The sequence below is a fragment of the Plecotus auritus genome, assembly GCF_963455305.1.
Source record: "Plecotus auritus genome assembly, chromosome: 3".
NCBI classification, from domain to species: Eukaryota; Metazoa; Chordata; class Mammalia; order Chiroptera; family Vespertilionidae; genus Plecotus; species Plecotus auritus.
The window spans coordinates 30434296-30458280 of NC_137772.1; the positions used below are offsets into that span (position 1 = coordinate 30434296).

Here is a 23985-nt window from a genome sequence, read left to right on the forward strand (position 1 = left end):
CACCAGGTGACCAGACCCTGCAGCTACAGCCGAAAGTCCCACTTCGACTTTGAGGAGGAGGATGTGGACAAACTTGAAATCCGGTGAGCAAGAATCAGTGTTTTGAGATTCCTGATTGGTGGCTGCAGTCGGAACTCACCTCTTCTGTCCACTTCTGTTTTGTTTTGCTTTGTTTTTTGGTTAATCCTCACCTGAGGATATTTTTTCCATTGCTTTTTCAGAGAGGGTGGAAAGGAGGGAGGGGGAGAGAGAGAGAAAAATATTGATGTGAGAGAGACATATTGATTGGTTGCCTCCCGCACACACCCTGATCGGGGCTGGGGGCTGGAGATGGAACCTGCAACCCAGGTATGTGCCCTTGACTGGGAATCAAACCCGAGACTCTTCAGTGTGCAGGCCAATCTCTAACCACTGAGCAAAAAAATAGGGGGATGGATAGGGGGGATTTTAACGTTCTTGGTGGTTTTAACACGAGGATGTTGGAAGTTGAAATCAGTCATAATCACCCCAGGTGTTTGGGTGGTTGTGGCTGAAAGGACACTTACTTTCCCAAGGGGCAAACTCGGCTTTTCAGTCCGGCTGCTTCGGGACTCTCCTGACACAGCCTTGGGGTGCAGTCAGTACTTGTCACCCTAGAACAGGGGTGGGGAAGGCCCTGCCCGCGGGCGGTATAGGCCTGAGAAATCATTTGATCTGCATTAGGGATGAGTTAATTAAATGTTTGACCAAATATAGCAAGCTAATTTTTAAGTTGATAATTTTGTATGGCCCGTGAGTGATGTTATAAATATCCAAATGGCCCATGGCATAAAAAAGGTTCCCCATGCCTGCCCTGGAAGATCCCAGCATCAGTTTTAGGATCCCCTCAGGGGCCTTCTTCCGCCTGCTCTGCCTGTAGGAAGCCCTGCCCACCTGCAGCGCCTGCCCCAGGGGTAGGGTGCCTGGGAGAGCATCACAAGCCAGGTGTGCTTTCCCCTGGTCCTGGGCCCGGGTGACCACCCCTGGGTCTGAGTAGCCGGTTCAGGAGAAGCGTAGAAATGCCCTGATTTGACATCATTTAAAATCTACTTTCCTTTAGGCCAGGGTTTTCTGAGGCGTTCATTTGTGGGGTACTCTGGTATCCCTCCTTCGAACCTGCAGTGGCTTTTCGGGCCTATGAGCAATAACCAAACTGTGGGGGGCTCCAGGCCAGGTGGGGGCTGACCTTTGGGGTACAGGGTACAGGCCAGGGCTCTTCCCTCTCCCAAGTGCGGGGGACCCTGGGGCTCTGCTTGGCCCTCTCCTGGGCTCAAGTCCTGAGGGGTCGTGGCCTCCACACAGCCCAGCTTTAAGTGTTTCCAGACAGTTTAAATCTTCCATTTCAAAACACTGAAGCCAAGGTGAAGTAACCCCAAGTCGAGAAGGTCCCCACTGGAGGTCCGCAGGCCTTATTTGAGGTTTGACTGCACACTGCCTCCTTCAGACAGACGGCTCCGCTTTCTTGTTCAGAGAAAGACTAGGCTTTGAATTCAAGAGTGAAGTCCTAGTTCTTTTTCTAAGCATACAAACCAAAGATGCTTTTAAATGCTTCTCGTATTAAAAAGAAAAGTCTGCCCGGCGACTTGTTTGTATTTTGCTGAAGTGTTGCTCGGCAGATTGAAGAGTCTTCTGCTTGTAATTCTAAGTGTCTGCACGGGACAGTGTTCATGTCCATGTCCTGACATGCGTGTTCCTGCGGAACATCCTTTGCCTGCTGTGATGTCCACGGCCCCTGCTCGGACTTGCAGGGGCAACAGAAGGGCTGCTACAGTCTTCTAGAATTTTCCCCGGTCTTAAATTTCAGCTCATGGGTATCCTCTGATTAAGCTCTTTGCTGTGGGTGTACACCATGCTCGCTAGTTAGCACCAGGCAGCGTCGTCCACCTTCATCTGTCACTCGTGTGCAATCCCCACATCCCCAAATTGGAGGGAACAGAATTCTCTCTGGAGGGAAAAGGCTCGTGGGTGACACACTCTTTAGCAGGGTGAGTGTGGACGTTTCTCAAAGATGGTACCTTGTGCTGAGCTTGCAGCCGGCAGTGACGGGCCCCTCGGGCATGGGTCACACAAGTAGGTCAGAGGGATCGTGGGTGCAGGGTTCTGAGTGCAGGTAGAGAAGGAGTCAGACCCAGCTTTCCTTTCCAGGTATACTTTCTTGATATGGAAGGTAGGGGGCATCCTGGCTGCTGATTGGGCAGCCTGGCCAGTCCCCTGGGGCACCATTCGCTACAGAGCTAGATTTCATTTATTCCCTCCACTGTGCTGAGCCCGCAGACTGAGGCCACCTGCTGCTGCTCCTGCTGTGTCTGAGACACTGCCCAGCCTAGAGTGCAGGTCCTGCTACACTGGGACCTCTCCCAGGTAAAGGCAGGGGACACTCCTGGCTTCAGGACACAGCAGTTCCCTCCTGTTACAAAGACAGGAGGCAGCTCACCTGACCAGCCTGAGGCTCTGCCTCTACCTCCTCTCGGTCCTGGCAGCCAGGAAATGCACATCTCCACGCCAAAGCCAGGTCCTGTCTGACCTCACGTCTTAAATGTCCTCAGTCAGTGTAGATCCCACAGAGGCTGATTTGGTGGAACTGAAGGCTCCGTTGTGCCCCCACCCTCCTGCAGAGAGAGAAAGGACGCTCACGACAGCCTCTGTGCCTCCCTGGGCCATTCTCCAGGAGCATCCGTATGCCGACCGACAGTTGTTTTTCAGGGTTGACCTCTGGAACGCCAGTAACTTGAAATTTGGAGACGAGTTTCTGGGAGAACTAAGGATTCCGCTGAAAGTGCTGCGGCAGTCCAGCTCCTACGAAGCCTGGTAAGGTGGCGTGTGCCTGTCTGCCGTCCCGATCCGCGGGCAGAGGGACAGAGTTAACAAGTCAAAGGGGCACAAAGCTGCGTGTTTACAGCCCAAATGAAATGCACATGTCAGCTTCCTCTCTGGGCACCTTACTCTCGTTCTGCCAAGTCCTGACTAGCTCTAGCGCTCTGACAGGTTCAGGTGGGAAACTGCAGGTGATCACGCTGACACCACCAGTGGTGGCTGAGAGCCCAACACAGAGGGCGGGGCATCAAGCCTTTTGGGCCTGCTCACTGCGGGCAGGTGACTGGCACGCCTGGGAGTGCCATCGTGCCCGGCTCCGCCCTGTGGCAGCAGCCATGACCTCTGCCTGTCATCACAAGTGTCACAGGGCAAGGAAGGTGTGCAAGGTGCTGCGGGTTCAGGTGAATCTCCAGTGAGGGTTCTCGCTTGGCCTCAGCCCTCATTCATGTCACCCAGAAGACTGAGATTTCGCTTCCCGTATCTTTATTTCTCATTTCTCTGGGCTATTTTGTATTTTGGCATAAGGAACATGCCTTTGTTTTATTCCATGTTTGGTTCATAAATCACATCCTATCACAATGCACATCATCACGGTGAAGCCGCAGACTCTATGGCTCTCGTTTCACATATCTTGAACAGACACACAAGATGGGGAGGAGATGTGGGTCACACAGCACACATCACATCATATGCCACACATCTCACACCACTAGCCACACGTTACACGACATGCTGCACACTGTGCACCATTGCCCTGCACGTCTAGATGCATCATGTGGGTGGATTTTTGTGTTGTGCCCAGTGGCAGTTTCTTATCATCAGGAGACTGTGGAGTTCCTGTATTTAAATATATATCTTATCTAATAAAAGAGTAATATGCAAATTGACTGTCACTCCAACACACAAGATGGCTGCCCCCATGTGGTCAAAGATGGCTGCCCCCATGTGGACAGAAGATGGCCACCACAAGATGGCTGGCAGGGGAGGGCAGTTGTGGGCAATCAGGCCAGCAGGGGACGGCAGTTGAGGGTGATCAGGCCTGCAAGGGAGGACAGTTGGTGGTGACTGGGCTGGCAGAGGAGGGCAGTTGGGGGGGACCAGGCCTGCAGGGGAGGGCAGTTGGGGGCGACCAGGCCTGCAGGGGAGGGCAGTTGGGGGAGACCAAGCCTGCAGGGGAGGGCAGTTGGGAGGGACCAGGCCTGCAGGGGAGGGCAGTTGGGGGAGACCAAGCCTGCAGGGGAGGGCAGTTAGGCGCCGATCAGGCTGGTAGGGGAGTGGTTAGGGGACAATCAGGAAGGCAGACAGGCAAGCAGTTGGGAGCCAGCAGTCCTGGATTGTGAGAGAGATGTCCGACTGCCCAGTGAGATCGGGCCTAAACAGGCAGTTGGACATCCCTCGAGGGTTCCCAGATTGGAGAGGGTGCAGGCTGGGCTGAAGGACACACACATACACACCCCATGCATGAATTTTGTGCATCGGGCCTCTAGTATATATATATTTATTGATTGATTTCAGAGAAGGGGGAGGGAGAGATAGAAACATCAGTGATGAGAATCATTGATCAGCTGCCTCCTGCATGCCCCCTACTGGGGATCGAGCCTGCAACCTAAGCATGTGCCTGACTGGGAATCAAACCGTGACCTCCTGGTTCATAGGTCAGTGCTCAACCACTGAGCCACGCTGGCCAGGAGTTCCTGTCTTTAGTTCCACGAAGACAGCACCAGCACAGCCCCAGCTGGGCTCTGGTTTCTGCCAGGAGGCATGCTTAGCTGAGCATCCCGAGCCTTGTAACCATGGATGTGGCACTCGCTTGGCGCCCAATGGGAGCTCTACCCACATCGCATCTCTCACTGCCAGGCCAGGAAACTCAGAGCAGGCAAGGTTTCCGCAGCGCCGCACAAGGTGGGACCCAGGAGAAGAGTAGCCTGTGAGGAAGCACTGCTAAAGTGGCGGTGTGTGCAGTGGCCTGCCCGGCCCGCCAGCACAAGCTCACCATCCCCCTCAAGTTGAAAGCTCTGCCACGTTTCTTAGAATCCTTTCAGTTTTGCTCTGCTTATTGCTAGCCACTGTCGTGTTCGTCTTTCTAGATAATTATTTTACTGCAGAATTTCCCTTAACCACTACACTCCCTCCCCCTCCTCATCCTCTCCTTTCTTCCCACCCTTCCCCTTTCCCATCATGATCTCTGTCTGTGGCTCTGTGTCCTCAGCCCTGATAGGAAACATCCCTAGGGGGATGCCCCGGGTGCAGGGAGCCTGCAGGGGGTGTCCTACAGAATCCCCCTGAGCCCCTCCTGCCTCAGACCCTGACACAGAGCCTGGCCTTGACGACCCTGGGAGGTGCTGCGGCCTCACGCCACCTGCCCTGTGTCCTGCGCCCAGGTACTTCCTGCAGCCCCGAGACAACGGCAGTAAGAGCCTGAAGCCTGGGGACCTGGGATCCCTGCGGTTGAACGTGGTTTACACAGAAGACCATGTCTTCTCCTCCGACTACTACAGCCCACTGCGGGACCTGCTGCTGAAGTCTGCGGATGTGGAGGTACTCCTTTGCTGGTGCACCTGTAACCGCAGCCCCCCATGCCTCCCCACACCCCGGCCCCAGCCCTAATCCCCTGCAAACACTGCCTGGCCCTCCTTACCCAGACCCTCTCCCTCTCTGGCCCCTGCCCAGCTCTGCCTCCCCACCTGCCCAGACCAGCCCCTGAATCCACTTTCCACTCCCTGGTTCCCTGGCCGCCTCCTACACCTGTCAGCACCCGCCCCCCCTCCCTGCCAGGCCCTGACCACCTGAGGCCCGCACCTGGGCTGCCTGGTCCCTGTTGGTGACTTCCCTGCAGCCTGGCCCCTCTGGGCCCATTTTGTGCACAGGAACATATGAGTCTCCCTTTGCTGGGTGAGGGGGTGTCGTGGGGGGCCTGGAAGCTGCCCTGGAGTCATGCTGTGTCCCTGCGCAGCCCGTCTCGGCGTCCACGGCTCACATCCTGGGCGAGGTGTGCAGAGAAAAGCAGGAGGCGGCCATCCCGCTGGTGCGACTCTTCCTGCACTATGGCCGGGTGGTGCCCTTCATCAGCGCCATCGCCAACGCCGAGGTCCGGAGGACGCAGTGAGTGCCACTGCGGCCTCTGCCCGGGACCCCTCATTTCCCAGGGGTCTGGCCTGGTGATGGGCTGGGGCTGGGGCTGGGGCTGGGCAAAGTTGGTGGGCCCAGGCAGCAGAAGTCTCCTTCAAAACATGTCACAACACAGGATGGGGCAGATAAGGAAACCATACAGATTCAGGTTTTCTTTCCGAGAGACACTTATTGTCTTTAAAAATGCACCTTTTCTCCTGGAAATCTCGAGGTGCGTGTGCAAGAAGGGGGTGAACGTGGCACCGGCTGCCTCAGGAACGGGCTCAGTCCAGTTAAGCCCACCTATGAGGCCTGGGTCGCTGTATCCGCCAGGACCTGCTCCCACTAGTGGAGAGGGTTCTACATGCCCCAGGTCCCTCAGTGCAGAAACATCCAGACGCCCTGGTTGAAAGAGGGTAGAGAAAGCACAGCCTATCCCACCCCTTCACTGCCAGATCTCCTGTGCTGACCCTGGGTTTAATCCTTAGAAGCATTTGTTGGTTTGTTTGTATAAAACAAGCCTCAGGGAGGGGAGGCAGCGCCAGATCCTGTTCCTTTGGATGGGTTGATGGCAGGAGGCATGTTGCTGACTTGTTACACAGGCAGGACGGCCAGGACCCCCTGCTGCAAAACATCCGGTCTGATCTCGGGCTCCTTCTAAAACCCCCGATAGCAGACTCCCCAGGGTGAGCGTGTGCCTGCCTCTGAGGACGGGCACTCCAGAATAGGTTCTGCTTCTCCTCCACCTCGCTCACTGAGGAGACAGAAGTCACCCTCATGCTGTTTTCCAGGGACCCCAACACCATTTTCCGAGGAAACTCGTTGACATCCAAGTGCATTGACGAGACGATGAAGCTGGCGGGGATGCACTACCTGCACGTCACCCTGAAGCCCACCATCGAGGAGGTGGGTCGGGGTCCCCAAGGGCCCAGTGTTACGGGGGGTGCATGCGAAAGATTTCCCCAGGAACCCACATGTCTGTGTGAAAGACAGACAGACACACAGGGAATGCAATGTGAACAAACAGCTGTCACTTTCCTGTCAGCTTTGTTCCCAGCCTCACCACACACCTTCCGTGTGTATTTCAGAATCATCCTCATTTTCTCAAATTAAAAAACTACTTAAGAAAACCCATTATTCTGAAGATAGAAGGCCCTGCAGGAGAGGGCACCTGTCCCCACAGGTGCTGGCTCCCCGAACCCGCAGGGCCTGGGGTTTTCTCTGGAGCCCCCGCAGCTGTGGCGGCCCTGCCCCGGCTTCTCATGGCTGTCCCACACATTACAGGAGCCACACGCTTCCTTTCCAGATGACTCAGCGTTTCTTACCTGAGCCCTTCATGGGCCCCTGGGCAGTCTCATAAAAAACAGGCCCTGTGCCATGCGAGACAAATTAAGATCGCGTTCTGGTTGAGCCTCTGCGTGGTTTACTGGCAGCACTTTGAAGTGAAACGTTGTGAAGCTTTATGGCACCGGATTCCGTGGGAGATAATGCGGAACGATCTTCAAGGAAGTCCCGATCCCCCCGGGACTTCAGCCTTGCACGCTGCTGGGTCTTCGGCCACTGTTCCCCTCCCCTGGCCGCGGGGGGCTCGCTGTGGGCATCTGTGTTCTGAACAAGGCTCATGGCATCCGTCCCTGAGCTGATACTGCTGACCCCCACCTCCCTGAGCTCCTGGGGTCTGTCTCGCTCACGCCTGGTCGCAAATGCTCTTTCCAGATATGCCAGAGCCACAAACCCTGCGAAATCGACCCCGTGAAGCTGAAAGATGGTGAAAACCTTGAAAACAACATGGTAAGGGGCTCTGGCTTGTTCACCAACACTTTCCAGAGCCAGTCGCCTGTCTTGAGGATGTTGGGCACGTGGCCTCCTCGGACACACTCTGTCGGGTGGGGCAGGGCGTGCTTTGCAAGGGCACACACAGGAGCCTGAGGGCAGACGCTGACTTCACCTGCTGTGAGGTGACCAGTCCCGGGCAACGGTTGGCCACTGTCTTTCTTTGCTCTTGAGTTCCTTCCTGCCGAGGAGCACCACTCTGTGGCCTGCCACTCAGCTCCTGCTCCTTCCCTTCCTGGGATAGCCAGGAGCCCGCCCCCTGCCCCGCCTCCTGCACCCCCTCATGGGGTGGCCTCACCAGCCCCAGTCTCCCCAGCCCTCAACAAACACAGGTCCCAAACCTACCACCCCAGGCTGATCCCAGAGCTGTTTCTTAAAACAGCAAAACTCCCTAATTTTGACATTTCACCCTAAATGTTTTAGTCTTTTATGATTTCTTCATCCAGATCAGGCGATGTCTTTGTCGTGCCTTTAAAAAAAAAAAGAGACAGGGTTCTCACCTTCGGGAACTTACACTTCAGTGAATTTGACTCTGGGTTTAGTTAATGAGGTCAGGCACGGAGGAGGGGACACAGTGTGGCTTTCCCCACACCCCAGAACCCCTATTATTTGCACTATATGAATTATTATAACTAGTCAGTACGTAGTTTAAGAGGTTTTTATTTTTAAAAAAAGCCCCACAAAAAAAAACAACCATGATGGGAATTGCATCTTTTGCTGCCACAGCTCCCTGAGGCTGCTCTGGGCTGGTCCCCGACCTCTGGACACGCTCCCTCCCCATGTGGTTGAGGTGCTCCATGCAGCCTGCGAAAGAGCTGGGTTCACATGGGCACCGTTGGGGTGTCCCACCCACATCTCATTGCAGGAGAACCTGCGGCAGTATGTCGACCGCATCTTCAACGTCATCACCAAGTCGGGGGTGAGCTGCCCGACGGTCATGTGTGACATTTTCTTTTCCCTCCGAGAGGCGGCTGCCAAGCGCTTCCAGGGTGAGTGCTCTGGATACGCTAAGCCAGCAGGAAACATCTACAGCCCTCCCTAGGTGGCTCCCTTCCTCTGAGCCAACTTCTCAAAGCACAGAAGGGGCATTCCGGAGCCCCATAAAGAGGGTTCTAACAGAGCCGCTGGGCCAGGCTCAGCTGTCAGCATGCATCCCTTCCCATGTATGTCTGCGGGCAGAGCTCCCTGGTCCCCGTTTGCACCTGTCCCTGGGTGAGCTGGGGCTCCGGCCCCACACCAGACAGTAGGCTGAGTTTCGTCCAGAGGTTTATTTCGTCCAGTGGGACAGTGTCTTCTTGCCTGGGTCTGGTTTATGCAGCCAGGAAGCCGCCCGTCCGGGTCCTCTGGCAGTTTCTTACTTCAGTCCACTGTGTCACTACTTGGTGCTCTGTGTCACCTAACTCTGCCTGGCTATATTTCTAAGAAAGACAGGATGCGCCCTTTGGGGAATTGGGAATGGAAGGGCCCCAGGGATGAGCCCCCTCTTTTTAATTATGCTGATTCCTTGGGGAGGCACCCAGAGCTACCATGGCATCCAGCCCTGTGGGAGGGGTCACGTTAACCGAGGACCTGGGTACAGGGCACTCGCCAGCTCAGACCAGGTCTTAGGAGGCTGAGGGCGGGGCCACTTGGTACCTGGTCCCTGCCTGGTCCAGTGAGCACCATCCCTAACTCACTTTATCCATCCCTGGGAGCCCATGAGTCAGCCCAGGCATGACCTGTTGCCTTGGGGACCACTGAAACCTCAGCCTCCATGCCCCCAGAGCAGTCCCTGCGCCCAGACAGAAGGTCCCTAGGTGAACTCAGTCCCTTCCCTCCACCTTCTGGGGCAGCTCAGCTTCCATAGGCGAGCCCGGCCAGGACCTGCTGCTCTCAGAGCTCACGCTCCTTCTAGGGCCAAAAAGCATCCTGTGTCTGGGACGGGCAGTTACCAAGCACACCAAGCCTCTGGTCCTCTTTGGGACAAGATGGAAGGAAGTAAATAAATAATGAACAGACCTTATCCTCCCATCCCCGATGTGAGTAACCCACCCAATAATGAGCCGTCTCCCTGTAAGGCCACTAGGGCGTGGTGAGCGGGTTGTGTCTGTTGCAGCCCAACTGCCAGACCGTGTTATTAATAACAGTGGGGGGGGGGGGGAGAGGGAGAGACAGAGATAGAGAGGGAGAGAGACAGGGAAGGAGAGAGGCAGTGGGTCCAGGAGAGCCGCGGGCCAGCACCTCTGCCTCTGGGGGACCCTGGGTGGAGCAGGGGCTCTGGGGTGCAGCCCCTTGCCCCGGTCCACTGCTGTGATCTGTAGAAAGCCCGTTGAGCTGGCTCTCTGTGTCCTGGCTACAGATGACCTGGACGTGAGGTACACGGCGGTGAGCAGCTTCATTTTCCTGAGGTTCTTTGCACCTGCCATCCTGTCCCCCAACCTCTTCCAGCTCACGCCTCACCACACGGTAAGTGACCCCCAGCCCTGCAAGCTGGGATCCAGCCCTCCTGCACCAGCAGGTGCCGGTGGGCCCAGGCCAGACTCTTGGCCAGGCCTATGGAGGTGGGAGAGACAACAGTTCCATGGTAGTGGGGCTGTGAACGTGCCACATGCCCTTGCCTCCTTCATCTACAAGGACTTAAGCGACGTTCCTAAGTTGCGTCGGTTAAAACATGGATGCTGTGACCAGGTTTTAGCTGCTGACTGCTGTTATGTTCTCCTCTCCCCATGGGAAAAATTGAGTATTTATCATCTTGTGTATATTCAGCCATTTATTCAATCCAGCACCAGACATTAATTGAGCACCCGTATGTGCCAGCTCTGGGCTTTCACGGAGCTGATGTTAGTGATGCATCAGCAAAGAAAGTGCCAGGCGTGGGCAGTGTTTGGTGGAAAGTCCAGGGTGATGGGCCCATTCCTGGTTTTGTTGGTTCTAAATTAAACTTACAAACCACGTGAAGGTAAGAGAGGTGACCTGGGAGTCACAGAACTGGCCATGGTAACCAGACAGGGATGCTACTGAGTTCAAGATGCTCCCAACCAAGTGTGCCGTGGGGTCCAGAGAGCTGATATCCAGCAGCTCTTTCACACGTGGCCGTTGGAGAGCCATCCAGGCTTTGTGGAAGTGCCGGGGTCTGGGTCTGGAGAGCCTGCATTTTTAGCAACTCCCAGACCACACAGAGTAGAAGGGTCCAGGTGAACTTCTCCGAATCCAGTGTTTGTGTCTTTACTGTTCACTCACAGACAACATGTAGCTTATAGGGATATCATTCATTTTGCTGGCTGTGCAGTTCTGGGCTCAACCACAAACATTTCTGTAAAACTGAAGCGAAACTCGCATTTCTCTCTCCCATCTGGCAGGACCCACAGACGTCTAGGACGCTGACGCTTATCTCAAAGACTATTCAGACTCTTGGCAGTTTATCCAAGTCAAAGTCTGTAAGTGATGGCTTTTAATCATCTTTTTTTTAAAAAAAAAAAACACAAAAGAGTGTGTGTTTAATGCATTTATAAGGATAAAGAACAATAGAACCAGCCAGGCATCCTCCCCCACCAGCTTAGGAGGTAGAATTCCAGCCCTGGCCAAGCGCCTCTGCACTGTGGGGCTGTGAAACGTGGCTTTCTGAGGGGAAATCAGGATGGCAGGTGGTACATTATTGTCACCTGCGGGACGGCTAGCAGGCCCACTGCTGTGTATGGGTTCAGAGACCGAGTCTCCTCAGCGCAGCTTTGGGGCCAATGCTTAGCTCTCTCTGAATCAGAGTAAAGTAAAAGGTGCACTGATCGCTTCCCTCCATCACCAGCCCCAGTTTCTGTTGGCTGGAAGTTCAGATAAACAGGCGCCTGCTGGTCAGGGTCTGCAAAAAACCCACCTCATCCAGAAAAAATGCAAAGTGACCTACCTGTGAAAGCAGTGCTAAATGGGGTGGGGCACGGGAATGGCTGTTTGCAGGCCCCTTCTGAGTTACTGCGCTTTGCCCTGACTCCTGTCCTTGCCCCTCTGTCACATGCGAGGCTCCATCCCAGCGACCATGCCTGGGTACACTTCATAGACCTGGAACCCAGATGTTAGTGACCACCTGTCAAAGGGGGTTGAGTCATATAGTTAACTCCTAAAACGCCACTTAAGTGGAATTAGTCTCTTCGGAACGTTTTAGCATGCTTCTGTGACTTAAGGTCTGATTTAAGTACCTGGGCTAAACTTCTAGGGTAGCACCTACCTCCCCTCCCCCACCACCCCAATGAATGGTCCTAGCATCTTCTCTCCGTTTAGTTACCATAACAGGCTTGCTGCAGTCTATGCCTCTAGAGCAGCCGTGGGCAAACTACGGCCCGCAGGCCGGATCCGGCCCGTTTGGCTGTTCTATCCGGCCCGCGGAGCCGAAAGAACGGAGGGTTCTCTTGCTCTCCCCTCTGCTCCTTTACTTTGAATTTATATTAGTTCACACAAACACTCCATCCATGCTTTTGTTCCGGCCCTCTGGTCCAGTTTAAGAACCCATTGTGGTCCTCGAGTCAAAAAGTTTGCCCACACCTGCTCTAGAGTCTTCAGAGTTGGGCCATGAGCCAGGACACCTGTAGGCCTTTGTTAAGTGACCTGCTTCATTTTAGGCCAGCTTTAAGGAATCCTACATGGCTGCATTTTACGAATTCTTCAATGAGCAGAAATATGCTGATGCTGTAAAAAATGTAAGTACCAACATCAATTAACATAGACTTACCCACCCCGATTATATGTTGTTTCTAAGAAACAGAGTTGCTTTTTTAAAAAATGGAGTTTAAATTTGAGTAACACAAAAGCGACCATTCGCCATTTGAAATGTTTTAGACGGTTTGGTCCATTCGCGCTATCATGTGCCCATCCTCACCATAGGGCTGCTGTAAACGACTCCTATACCCGCCACTCTTCTTTGGAATCTGATGTGTGGGGGCTCTCGTCATCTTTACGTCTAAATTCTATCTCTAAGTGGCTGAGCATTATATCTTCATAGACTCTCTCCTCCTTCTGGCCCACAAACTCCCGTGCCCTGCCCGGTCCCAGCCACCTGCTCCTGGTGCCTGCGAGTCACAGAGCCCCAGGACCTCAGGCCCAGAGTTAAGGATAGCATGCTTGGGGGAAACTCTTCCAGATCCTAAGCAGTTATAGATATTCACTGCTCAGAAATCATAAAAAACCATAACCTAGAAGGGAAGGAAGGGAAGAGCCCAGTTGATGGGAGGATTTTAGACAGGCCATGGGACAGTTGAATTGATCAGGGAGCCCCAGCCCGAGCAAAACCACAAGGGGATGAAGATGGTCAGGGAGGAGAGCCTGCAATGCTTCAAACTCCAGGAGCGATGCATTCCCTGGTCACCTGTTAAAAGGCAGGTAGACCTCCAGGTGTTACCTGAAGTCCAGTGAGACCTTCCCGGGAGGAGCCAGTGGGAAGCCGAGGTGGGGACTGAAAGCTTCTTAGCCACAGTGGAGACCAGCACGGTGTGCCCACAATTCTCCAAGAAGGGCCCACTGCCCTGGCACCTGCCCCCCCCCCCGCCCCGCCCGGTTCTCCTCCCTCTCCTGGTGTCAGAAGGGGACACAAAGCATCCGTGACATCATTTATACGTAAGAATGAATGTGTTTAGACACGCCGTTTCCCCTGTTAATAATCCAGTTTCTTTCCCATTTCAGTTCTTAGATTTGATCTCCTCCTCTGGGAGAAGGGACCCCAAGAGTGTGGAGCAGCCCATCCTGCTCAAGGAAGGGTAAGGCTGGAGGAGCCACGGCCGGCGGGAGAAATGCAGGTGGCAGGCGCTCCCTGGGGCAAATCTGCCCTCGGGGCTGGGGGTCTCCCAGGCCAGAGGCAGCACAGACCCTTTGGGGCCATTGTCCACCACTTTTAAACTCCCCAGCCCAGGGCAGGTCTAAACGTGGTGTTAGTTACTTTCATTTCTCTGTGCCTGTTCTCTGCTGAATGTGCAGTGGAGAAATGCCCGTCCTGGGAGGAAAGGGGAATGAGAGACTGAATGACCCCTGACTAGTCAGGGATGCATGCACAGTTGGCTCATGCACACCTGAGTTCGAGGCCTTACCTTCCCCTCCCAAGCCCCTCATTCCTGAAGCGTCTGTTGGGAGACTAAAGCATCACACCTATGGAGCCGCCCCCTCCCCCCCTGCCCCAACACACACACCCCACGGCTTTGCTCCCCAGAGCACACCTTCCTGCCTCTGAGGCTGCTGCCAGGGCCTGCTCTCTGGAAGCTCTTGCCAGTATTTCAATGTGGGAGGTGGGGAGGGGTGACTGCTTTGCTGGAGGGCTGAGGAGCCCACAGCCCTCACCAACTTGTAATTTACAGTTAACACCAGCAGGGGGGGCTAGACTTCTCTAAAGTAGAGACATTGGCCTTTTGATTTTTTAAATCTATCACTTGGAAATAAGTTTAGAAGATACTGAAAATCCAGTCTGCATTGGGTATCGCAGATACAAAAGCGGCGAGTTATTTTGATGTTGCAGACGTGACGTTGGGCTGTAGGACGGGGAGGGCCACGTGGAACCTGACCCCGAGCCCAGGGACGTTCCCCCACCCACTGTCCTGTTCACCACAGGTTCATGATTAAGAGGGCACAAGGACGAAAGCGCTTCGGGATGAAGAATTTTAAGAAAAGGTGGTTCCGCTTGACAAATCATGAATTTACCTACCAGAAAAGCAAAGGTAACAAGAAAAATTCGCTTTTTCCTTCTTTTCACATACCTTTATTCTGAGGGACCAGGCCTTGTTTAAGTCCCAGTTGGGGTTACCATCTGCTTTTCTGGAGTGAAACTGAAAGCAGAGAAGGTGTGTTCCCCAAGGTGAGCAGTTTCTGTAAACTGGGGTGGGGCACGGGAATGGCTGTTTCTGTAAACAGGGGCGACATCCATGGGGGTGGCCCAGTGGGGAGCGGGAGTGGCGCAGGCGGGCACCATGCCGCCAGGTGTAGGAGTCAGGGTTTCACGGGTCTTATCCCACTTTGGCTGTGTTCTCCTGGATCTGAAATGGCTCTGATTTAGGTCATGGAATGGTGAGAAAGTAATCTCTCCCCATAAAAACGTGGGAACGTGGCCCCTGGAGACAGTCCTGGGTGTTGCTGGGAGCGAGGGCACGAGGCTCTGTTGTTCCGTGGACACAGAAGACCCATTTCCAGGCCTCCTCTGACCACTGCCCCTCGGCCCCCTGTGCCTATGGCCTGTCAGTTTCTTAGCCTTCTCACCTAACGAGGGGAGACCTACCCCTCCTAACCCAGCACAACCTCTGGGCCTGCCACTCATTAACCCCTCTCGTCGCAGGAGACCAGCCCCTCTACAGCATTCCCATCGAGAACATTCTGGCCGTGGAGAAACTGGAGGAGGAGTCCTTCAAGATGAAGAACGTGAGTGCAGCCTTTGCAGGCGCTCTTCTGGCCATCGCTCTCCTCTCCCACTCACACCCGCCGCCCCTGCCTCTCCTCTCAGGGCCCTGCCTGGGTGTTTACAAGGCACTGTGACTTTGCGCCTGACCTTGGAGCCCAGCAGCCTGGCTGGCCCTGCCTGTCAGCGGGGGCAGGAGAACCTGCAGGACGATGGCCTCCCTGGTGTCCCCGGGGGTCCAGGGACCCTCTGTTAAAGGACGCCAGGGGCAGGCTCTGGGACTGTGTGGAATTTCTTTGAAATGTCTTATTTTGATCTAGTTTGAACTTGCAGAAAAGTAAGACTAGAACAAAGACTTCCCATGTCCCCTAACCCAGAGTCACTGGTTTTGTCCCATTTGCTGAGCATATTCCTTCATTCTCCCTCCTCCTCTCTCCATGTAGGATGTACATATTTTTTTCCTGCACCATGTAAATACTTCTGTGTATTTCCTAAACACAAGGTCATTTCTATAATCTCATACAGTAGCCAAGCCAGGATGCCCAAGCTGATGCACTAGCACCACTAATCCACAGTCCGTATTTAAATTCTGCCAGTTGTCCCAGTAACGTTCTTTATAGCTGTTGTTTTCCCCCCAGGCTGGCACGCAGTCCAGAGCCACAGGGTCCGTTATTTCTCTGGCGTCTCTGGAACATCCCTCAGTCCTTACCCCTGTTTCATGGCCTTGGCATTTTTGAAGCATGCAGACCAGTTTTTGTGGACATCCCTCGGTTTGGGTGTGTCAGGTGGTCACTGGGCATGGTCGGGGCATGGGTTCTGTCGGAAATCCTGGAGGCCCTGGTCGCTGGTGCATCCTCTCAGGAGGCCCGGCTTGTGGGAGACACACTGGGCTGTCAGCGTCCTGTTTCTCCTCAAGTCCTCCCCCTCCGCGAGGACTCTCTGTCATTCCCTTGCTACTTCTCATTGGCTCTCTACTGTGCATAGCTCTTCCTTCTCCCCCAAGGAGGCTGGCTTTTATTAGCTGGGACTGTAAGGACTCCCAGGGCCCCATTTTATTCAAGAGCTGGGGTCCCATTGCCCTGGAAGGAGGGCCTGCTTGCACAGCATCCCAGCCCATTGCTCGCTGCCTCTGCGTCCAGCGGCATTTCCTCGCTCAGCCGGCTCTGCGACAGACGCCAGGCTCACGGCACACCGCACAGGACCCCAGGCCAGGCCCTGCTCCCGAGCTGCCAGAGAGATGACCCTCCTCCTCCCTCTCCTGTGTCTACCTGCCTTGCTCATTGGCAGAGCTCAACGCTCCGGTATTCAGTAGGTGCCTAAGGCCACACTGGGTCTGTGGGGGACATGGGGTCTGTTTTGCCTGGGCCAGGACTTAGTAGTAACACCCCTCATACTCTGGATGCTCAGACAGCAGCTCCTGCTCACTCTGCTCTGTTTTCTTTATTTTATTTTTTTAAATCCTCACCGGAGGATATGTTTTTACTGATTTTAGAGAGAGAAGAAGGGAGAGGGAGAGAGAGAGAAACATTGATGTGAGAGAGAAACATAGATCGGTTGCCTCCCAGATGCACCCCAACCAGGGATCGAACCTGAAACCTGGGTATGTACGCCGACTGGGAATCGAACCCGTGACCTCTCGGTGTTCGTGACAATGCTCCAACCAACTGAACCACTCCGGTCAGGGCCTGCCCTATTCCTGGTGCTTCCCCAGGACTATTTAGGGCCACTCATTGGCGAGCAGATGGCCCCATGGCAGACATGGGTTTTTCTCTGGACCTGCGGGATGTTCACGCTATTGCACCTGCTCTGGGAGCTAGAAGGCCCGCCTCCTTTGCAGGCAGCTCCCTGTCTGTGCCTCGCCCTCTCCAAGATGGGGGCTGGGAACACCGCCCTCAGCCAGAGGCATTCCCAGACATCCACAAAGGACACGGGTTTGGAAACGTCCTGGAAGCAGCTGGGAGCTGTTTCGTTCGTCAGGCCCTGAATTTAGGTTTAGAATAATTCCCTAATTTTAGCATTATTTATTCATCAGCCTGCTTTTTCCTGTTGCCTTCCTCACAGCCAGCTTCCCAGGGTGCTGACTACTAGGCTCACGTCCTGTTCCATTTGAGAGATGTTTTTGAAGGTTTGCTGTGTTCCGAGCCCTGTTGCAGGGGCCAGTCTGTGAGGACAATCAGGACAAAATGCCTCCTTCTAGTGGCCGTCCTTCCACTGGGGACTGGAGCCATACACAGATGCGCACATCTGAGGCCTGGGCAGTGGTGCATGTGTGCCGGGCAGGACGGGGGACTTGGTCTCTGGCAATGAGCCCCGACTATTCACTCAGGAACGTGGACTCACAGCTCCCTTTCCCAGATCCACCGACTCCTGTTCCTTCCTCCTCCCGGTGCTCACCACCAGCCCTTGGGAAAGGCCACTGTCCCCCCTTCTGTGGCATCCTGACTCCTGGCCTTCCCTCACACCCTCTGACAAGTCCTGTGTGAGAGCCTCCCAGGGCTCGGCCTGCTCACCTCCCCCGTAACGCCCTTCTGTGCAGCTGGTCTGCTCCTGCGGGAGCACCCGGCCCTGCCTGATGTTCAGGACCTTGCACCTATTGTCCCTGCTGCCCCAGGACCTGTGCACCTGCTGTCCCTGCCCCCGGGACACTGTCCATCCCTGTCTTTCCCACTCAGTTTAACTGACTCCTAACCGTGCTGCTCTCCGCTGGAGGAGTGTTTATTCTGAGCATTTACACTAACCTCCCGCTGGACTGCCCTCACTCAGCCCCCACACTTTGTGTTCATTTTATCCTGCTGGCTGGAAGCTCACGAGGGCAGACGCTTCTGCCCTCACTGTGTCCCCAGGACCGAGGACAGTTTGTTGAGTGAATAATAAATAGGAAAGGAGCGGAGGCTCTGAGAAGCCTCAGGGAGGAGGCAGCACCTGCCTGAATGAGGAAGAGGAGTCCCCAGGGTGGCCAGTGGGGGAGCGAGAGGCCTTTCGGATGGAGGCAGAGCTGGGATGAGGAGGGAGGGTGGGCAGCATGAGCTCTGCTGTGCCTTGCAGGGAATCCCACCCCAGCTTACCAAGTAAGAGGACCTAAGAAACCAGTCCTTCTGTGTAAAGGCCCCAGTCAGCTTTAGGAGGCCCCATGGACGAGGCAGGTGGTGCTACTCCCGCCTTTCGAATGGAGACCCCGACGCCCCAGGAAGGAAGTGCCTTGGCCAGGCTCACCGTGGCTCCTGCTGCGCCTGCCTCCCCCAGGGCGGCAGCTTCAGCTCTGTTTTCAAGTTCAAGGGCAGCAGAAAGCCCTTTGCACCCACTGCAGCCACTGGACTTGTCTGCCTCTGGGTCGGTTTCAGATCCTCTCACTGCAGCCCCTGGGCTTGTGGGCATCGACGATAATGACCCCCTGGTCCTTGCTGGGCGGCCCCCGAGCCCACTCTCCGTCTCCCCAGATGTTCCAGGTCATCCAGCCAGAGCGGGCGCTATACATCCAGGCCAACAACTGCGTGGAGGCAAAGGCCTGGATCGACATCCTCACCAAAGTGAGCCAGTGCAACCAGAAGCGCCTCACCGTCTACCACCCCTCCGCCTACCTCAACGGCCACTGGCTGTGCTGCAGGGCCTCCTCGGACACGGCCCCCGGCTGCTCCCCGTGCACCGGGTAGGTCTGCGGGTTTCCAGGCCCAGCCGCCCGGGGTAGCCCAGCACAGTTACCCGGGTTATGCACCCTACAGGGAAGTTTCATCAAGGGGTCAAGCTGGGGCTAAGATGCAGCCCCACCCACTCAGCCAACTGCACACCCGCAGGCTGAGCCTCCAAGGCTGCTCTCTAGTCATCCAGAGCCTCCACCGAGGGAGCCCTTGCAGACTGTGTAGACTGGCAGGAGCTTCGGGCCTGCCTGGGCTCTCCTGCCCCTGCCGGGGGTGCGTGCCATCCTTGCAGAGCGGGTGGCAATGAGGAGGGGGCTCCAGGCAGGGAGAAGACCCCCAGGGGCAGGCTTTTCTGCCTGTTTCTTCTAAGACTCTGCAAGTGTTTTGCCCTCCTGATGCACCCCCTTCGATTTCTCCAGTCAACACTCCCCACCTTTGGGAACCGAGACAGCCCCTCGTTTCCAGCCCCTTCGTTAGCTGGGCCCCCTGATGGTCATGAGAGGCTCCTCTCTGCCATCCTGGAGGGAGGCCTGGTGACTTACACGTGGCTAGTCCCTGTGCCCCATGTGACTTGTGAGAAAAGTGACAACTGCTGTTGGTTGTGGTTGTGGATGTGGTGAATCCCCCCAAAGCTCCCAGAGGCGGAAACAGGAAATGCAACTTCACAGGCAAAGAAGCTAAGGCTCAGAATAAGGGATAAGTCCCTGCTGTCCACGAGTCTGTGCCCCAGCCCTCTCCCTGTCTCCCCAGAGAGGCTGGGTGCTGTGTCTGGGAGGGGCCGCTGCTGTACCCGCAGGCAGGAGCAGGAGCCCACTGGAGCCTCGGGAAGGAGAGGGCCTCACTTGTCCCTACCTGGGGCAGCCAACCGACCCTTCACGGCATACGGCCCAAGTGCATATTTTTATTCTGGGTCATTTCACAGCAAAAGAAGTCTGCCTTGTTTGCTTGCTATCCTGGCAGATGGTCACTGCTCAGTGCTGGTGAATTATTTCACAAACCACACACAAATGCCCATCGGGGATAAGTTCAGTGTTGGATCACTCTGTCGTTTTCAGTGGTCTTTTAAAAAGTCAATACCATGATTAACAGCATTGTGTTTTCCGTTCTCACTGTGTTCGAGCAGCGGCCTCCCAGCAAACATCCAGCTGGACATCGACGGGGACCGAGAGACGGAGCGCATCTACTCCCTGTTCAACTTGTACATGAGCAAACTGGAGAAGATGCAAGGTGAGGACGGGGGGTCAGCCTCTCACACTGATCGCAGCAGCTTGGGGGACGCCTGGCCCAGGCGACACGTGGAATGTTCTGCAGAGTGACTCGGGGAAGTGCAGGCAGACCTCGTCTTGTTGTGCTTCACTATATTATGATTCCCAGGGACTGTGTTTTCATCAACATCAGGGAAGGCCCTCCACCAGCAGAAAGATCACCGCTTGCTGAAGACACACATGACAGTTAGCATATTTTAGTCATAAAATAATTTTAATTAAGGTTTGTACATTGGTTTTTCCAGACATACGCTATTGCGCACGCAGTAGACCACAGTGTAGTGAAACGACCTTTGTATGCACTGGGAAACCAAGAAATTAGCGTGACTTTATTGCAATATTCACTTTATGGTGGTGGTCTGGAGCCGGACCCACAATCTCTCCCAGGTGTGCCTGTGAACCCCTCTGAGCCTCTCTGGTCTACGTGTGGTGCTGTCGTTGGTACCTTTTGCAGGTTAGGCATCTGTTTGGGAGACAGGTTAGTGCCTGGGACCGTGGATGGTCTGCACCTGTCCCGTCGTCGGGCGCTGTGTCTCGTTCCCGGCTACTTTGTGAAAGTGTGTCAGTTGCTTTGCTAAAACCAACATGCACACACTCTAGGCATTTCCCTAAGTCTTGGTTTTATAAACCCTCTTAAAGAGGAAGTAGTGTGCTTATCATGATCTGTTTAGTTGATGTTGGTTTTATTTTCTCCTTCCTGAGCTTAGCTCATAATCTATTTACTAATCCATTCAAGAATTTTGCATCTGATAGTGTTACAGAAAACCGGAGAAGAACCAAGCAATACTTAGAGAGATGGAGTTACCTTTATTATGCGCGGGTCCAGAGGAAAATGTCTCTCATATTCTGGGTCCCAACATGGAGGAATTTTCCCTATTTATATGTTTTTACCTTCTTTGTCTCCCAAATATGGGGTGTTTCCGGTCCCTTTTGCAAGTTCTTAAAGAGCCCCTATGTGCTGGGGCCTTGAGACCTCAACCAAAGGCTTGGCCTGGTGCCAGCACTGATAATTTTGTCCGGGGAAAGTTTAATGGCCTCTCTGAAGTGGGAGTAGTCTTATTTTCCTTATTATTTAAGCAAGCAAGCATTTACAGAAGCCAACTAGCAGGGTTAAAATTTTAAACAGCAGTTTTTATATAAGATGGATGTCTCAATAGGTGTGTGGCTACAGCTCCTCTTTCTTTGTGGTCTCGGCAGTTAAACCCCCTCAACTCCCCTTAGTGCTGGATGTCCTCAGGCCTGGGCCTCTCCCAGGTTCTTCCCAGCACTCCCCACACAGACCACGCTCTGTGGTGCCCGGGAGGGAGTTCTCCCAGGACTTAGAGGCCTCGGTTCAGAGCCAACTTTGGCATCTGCTATGAGACACACGGGGCAAGTCACTCACCAGGCAAGTCGTTCAACGGGCAAGCCCTGACTTCCTCTCCTGCAAAATGGGGCAGCAGCACCACCAGCCCATTGGCTTAATTTGAGGACTGAGTGGAACAAACTCCGCGAAGCAGTGAGCACAGCACCCGGAACTGCAGAGGGCTGGGGCTCGGGTGTCTGTGTCCTTCTCCCCGTCCCCATCGCCCGTTCTGCTGACCTTTGGTCACTCTCCTCCGCAGACACCTGTCCTGGCAATGAGGACTACCTTTTGTTTCTGCTTCTTTAACAAGCTTCACAGACGTTTGCTTATTCAGGTCTTAGCTCTCTTGACCTGTCCATGTGGCAGTGACGGTCCTTTGCACCTATCCCTCCCTCTGTGCTTAGGACAGCAGTCACCACAGCTCACACTCCTACTGCCCCGGGCTCAGGAGACTCGGGGGCACTGGTTAACTGAGGCTCTGGCACTTAAGTAACTTGTCCAAAGCCACGCAGTTACAAGCAGTGGCTGGGGGTGGGGGGAGGACACGTGGGCAGGGTGGCTGCAGACCTGACCTGCGCTTCACTTACGAGGAAGAGGCTGAGCTCACACTCGAGCTCGGGCGCCCGGGGCTCCTCTTCTCTACTCTGTTGTCCCTCACGTCTAGAGCCCCTTATCTTTCTCATGTCACACCCCCTTTTTTCTTTGAAATTTTACATCTTTTCCATTTTCCTTTGCGCAGACTTGTGATTTTTCTATTAGAATCTAGAAGTTTCCCCTGAGCAGAAGCAGACTTCACTGTCTGGATCCCATAGCTTTCTGTGATAATGGACAGAGTACACTGAGGCGAGGGGCCCTCCTGATGCTGGCTTGCCAGGCCAGGCACCCTGCAAAGCACACGTTGTCCCACCTGGTCTCTCTGTGGCCCTGGAGCGCGGGGCCCAGCATAGCTGTCGGACAGATGGGAGGGGCCGGGACCAGGTGCTAGGGGACAGGAGTGGGGCTGCTCCAGTTCAGGTATCTGGATGCCTCCTGTGGATCACTGAAGGCTGAATACAGCAGGGTCTTCAGCGGAAGTGAGATGTCCAAGGAGAAAGCTACCTGCTGAGCAGGTGGGGGTGATGGAGGTCTGAGGAAACTGCCCACACAGACTGGCCGAGAGGGGACGTCCTTGAGCTCATCTCCCCAGCCTGATCATGTCCGATCCCACAGGCCCTCCAGCTAGCCTGGTCCAGTGTCCAGGAGCAGACAGACGTCTGCTGTTCCTGGCTTGATGAGCCGGTGGGGCATGGATGGACGCAGGTCACCCAGGGTCAGGGCTGTCAGAGAGGGGCTAGGGCCCTGGCATGGGGGCATTGGACCCTCAGATGCCTTGGTTTCCAGGCCCTGGCTTTCTGGCCCTGCAGGGTTCCCCAGCACTCAGCATTGGCCAGGCTGGTAGGAACAGCTGCTTTTTCTGGGGCATTTGCCTGTGAATGGTCAGCCTTTACCTGAGGAGTCCAGGGTGCTTCCCCAAGCACTGACCTCCGCCCTGTCCCCAACGGTGCAGAGGCCTGTGGGAGCAGATCTGTGTATGACGGCCCAGAGCAAGAGGAGTACTTGACCTTCATCATCGATGACCCCCAGGAGACCTACAAGACACTGAAGCAGGTCATCGCCAGGGTCGGGGCCCTGGAGCAGGAGCACGCCCAGTACAAAAGGGACAAGTTCAAGAAGACCAAGTATGGGAGCCAGTGAGTATGGCGCCCGGGCACATGGGAAGTCCCGGCAAGGGTGTGGGGCCTGGGGGAGAGACTGCAGGGAGCTCCCGCGGGGAGGAGGGTGCTGCCTGCCCAGAGCCACTGGTGTGCAGTGGGGACTGTGCAGGCTCCCCAGCTCCCTCAGAGCAGGGCTCACCTCACTCTCCGGGCCCTCTGGGTAGTGTCCTGGGAGCGGCGCTCTCTCCCTTCTCCCCTCCTGCCTTCCCAACTCATTCACTTTCAAAATTAGGCTTTCCTGGGCCAGCAAACCAGCCCTTTCCCCCTCTCTCTTGAGGCCAGCTCTGGTGGACTAGCCCCCATCTTTGTCTTGTCCCTCTCTCTCTTCCTCCAGCCCCCCCTATCTCCTCCCTCCTTTCCTACTTCCCTTCCTCCCTCCCTTCCTCCCTCCTTTCCTGGCAGGGGAGGGTTTGCTCTGGGAAGGGGAGTGAAGGGCTCTGCAAGGGGCGAGCCTCCTTTGAGTTGCTCACAAGAGCCCGGCACCAGGAGCACCTCCCAGGGTGGCTGATTCTTCTTTGCTCCCAGAGGAGCCATCCTGGCTCCACAGACATTCAAAGCATATCCCAGATTCCCTTTATACCCCTCTGTCGAGAGAGCTGCGTGGACCTTCTAAAAATGTTGTCCTTGATTACGCGTGGTTAAGCAGAGGTTTAAAACAGCCTGGAGCGCATTCTACTTCCTGTGGCAGCAGCTGTGCAAGTGCTCGGGCAGCTCAGGACCGAGCGCCTGCGACCCTGGGGCCAGGCATTCAGCAGACAGCACCATGCCCCTGTGGAGCGCAGGGTTCCCACACACGTGTGGGTGCATGGCACACGCTTTATGCACACGGTCATGTGTGCGCATGAGACGTACACACTGTGACGGGTCACAGTGG

The 23985-nt window shown here is 55.0% G+C and overlaps 1 protein-coding gene across 1 annotated transcript in view; it reads left to right on the forward strand.

Moving 5' to 3' along the window:
* RASA3 (RAS p21 protein activator 3) overlaps positions 1-23985 on the forward strand; it is a 120819-nt gene that overhangs the window by 93298 nt on the left and 3536 nt on the right. Inside the window, exons 8-23 of the mRNA XM_080660933.1 lie at positions 7-83; positions 2722-2826; positions 5214-5370; positions 5786-5934; positions 6732-6846; positions 7657-7731; positions 8639-8762; positions 10112-10218; positions 11112-11189; positions 12363-12440; positions 13420-13493; positions 14335-14441; positions 15053-15135; positions 18550-18758; positions 19871-19974; positions 22904-23087. Coding sequence (XP_080517059.1) covers positions 7-83; positions 2722-2826; positions 5214-5370; positions 5786-5934; positions 6732-6846; positions 7657-7731; positions 8639-8762; positions 10112-10218; positions 11112-11189; positions 12363-12440; positions 13420-13493; positions 14335-14441; positions 15053-15135; positions 18550-18758; positions 19871-19974; positions 22904-23087 — 1826 coding nt within the window. The remainder of the gene's footprint in view (positions 1-6; positions 84-2721; positions 2827-5213; positions 5371-5785; positions 5935-6731; positions 6847-7656; positions 7732-8638; positions 8763-10111; positions 10219-11111; positions 11190-12362; positions 12441-13419; positions 13494-14334; positions 14442-15052; positions 15136-18549; positions 18759-19870; positions 19975-22903; positions 23088-23985) is intronic.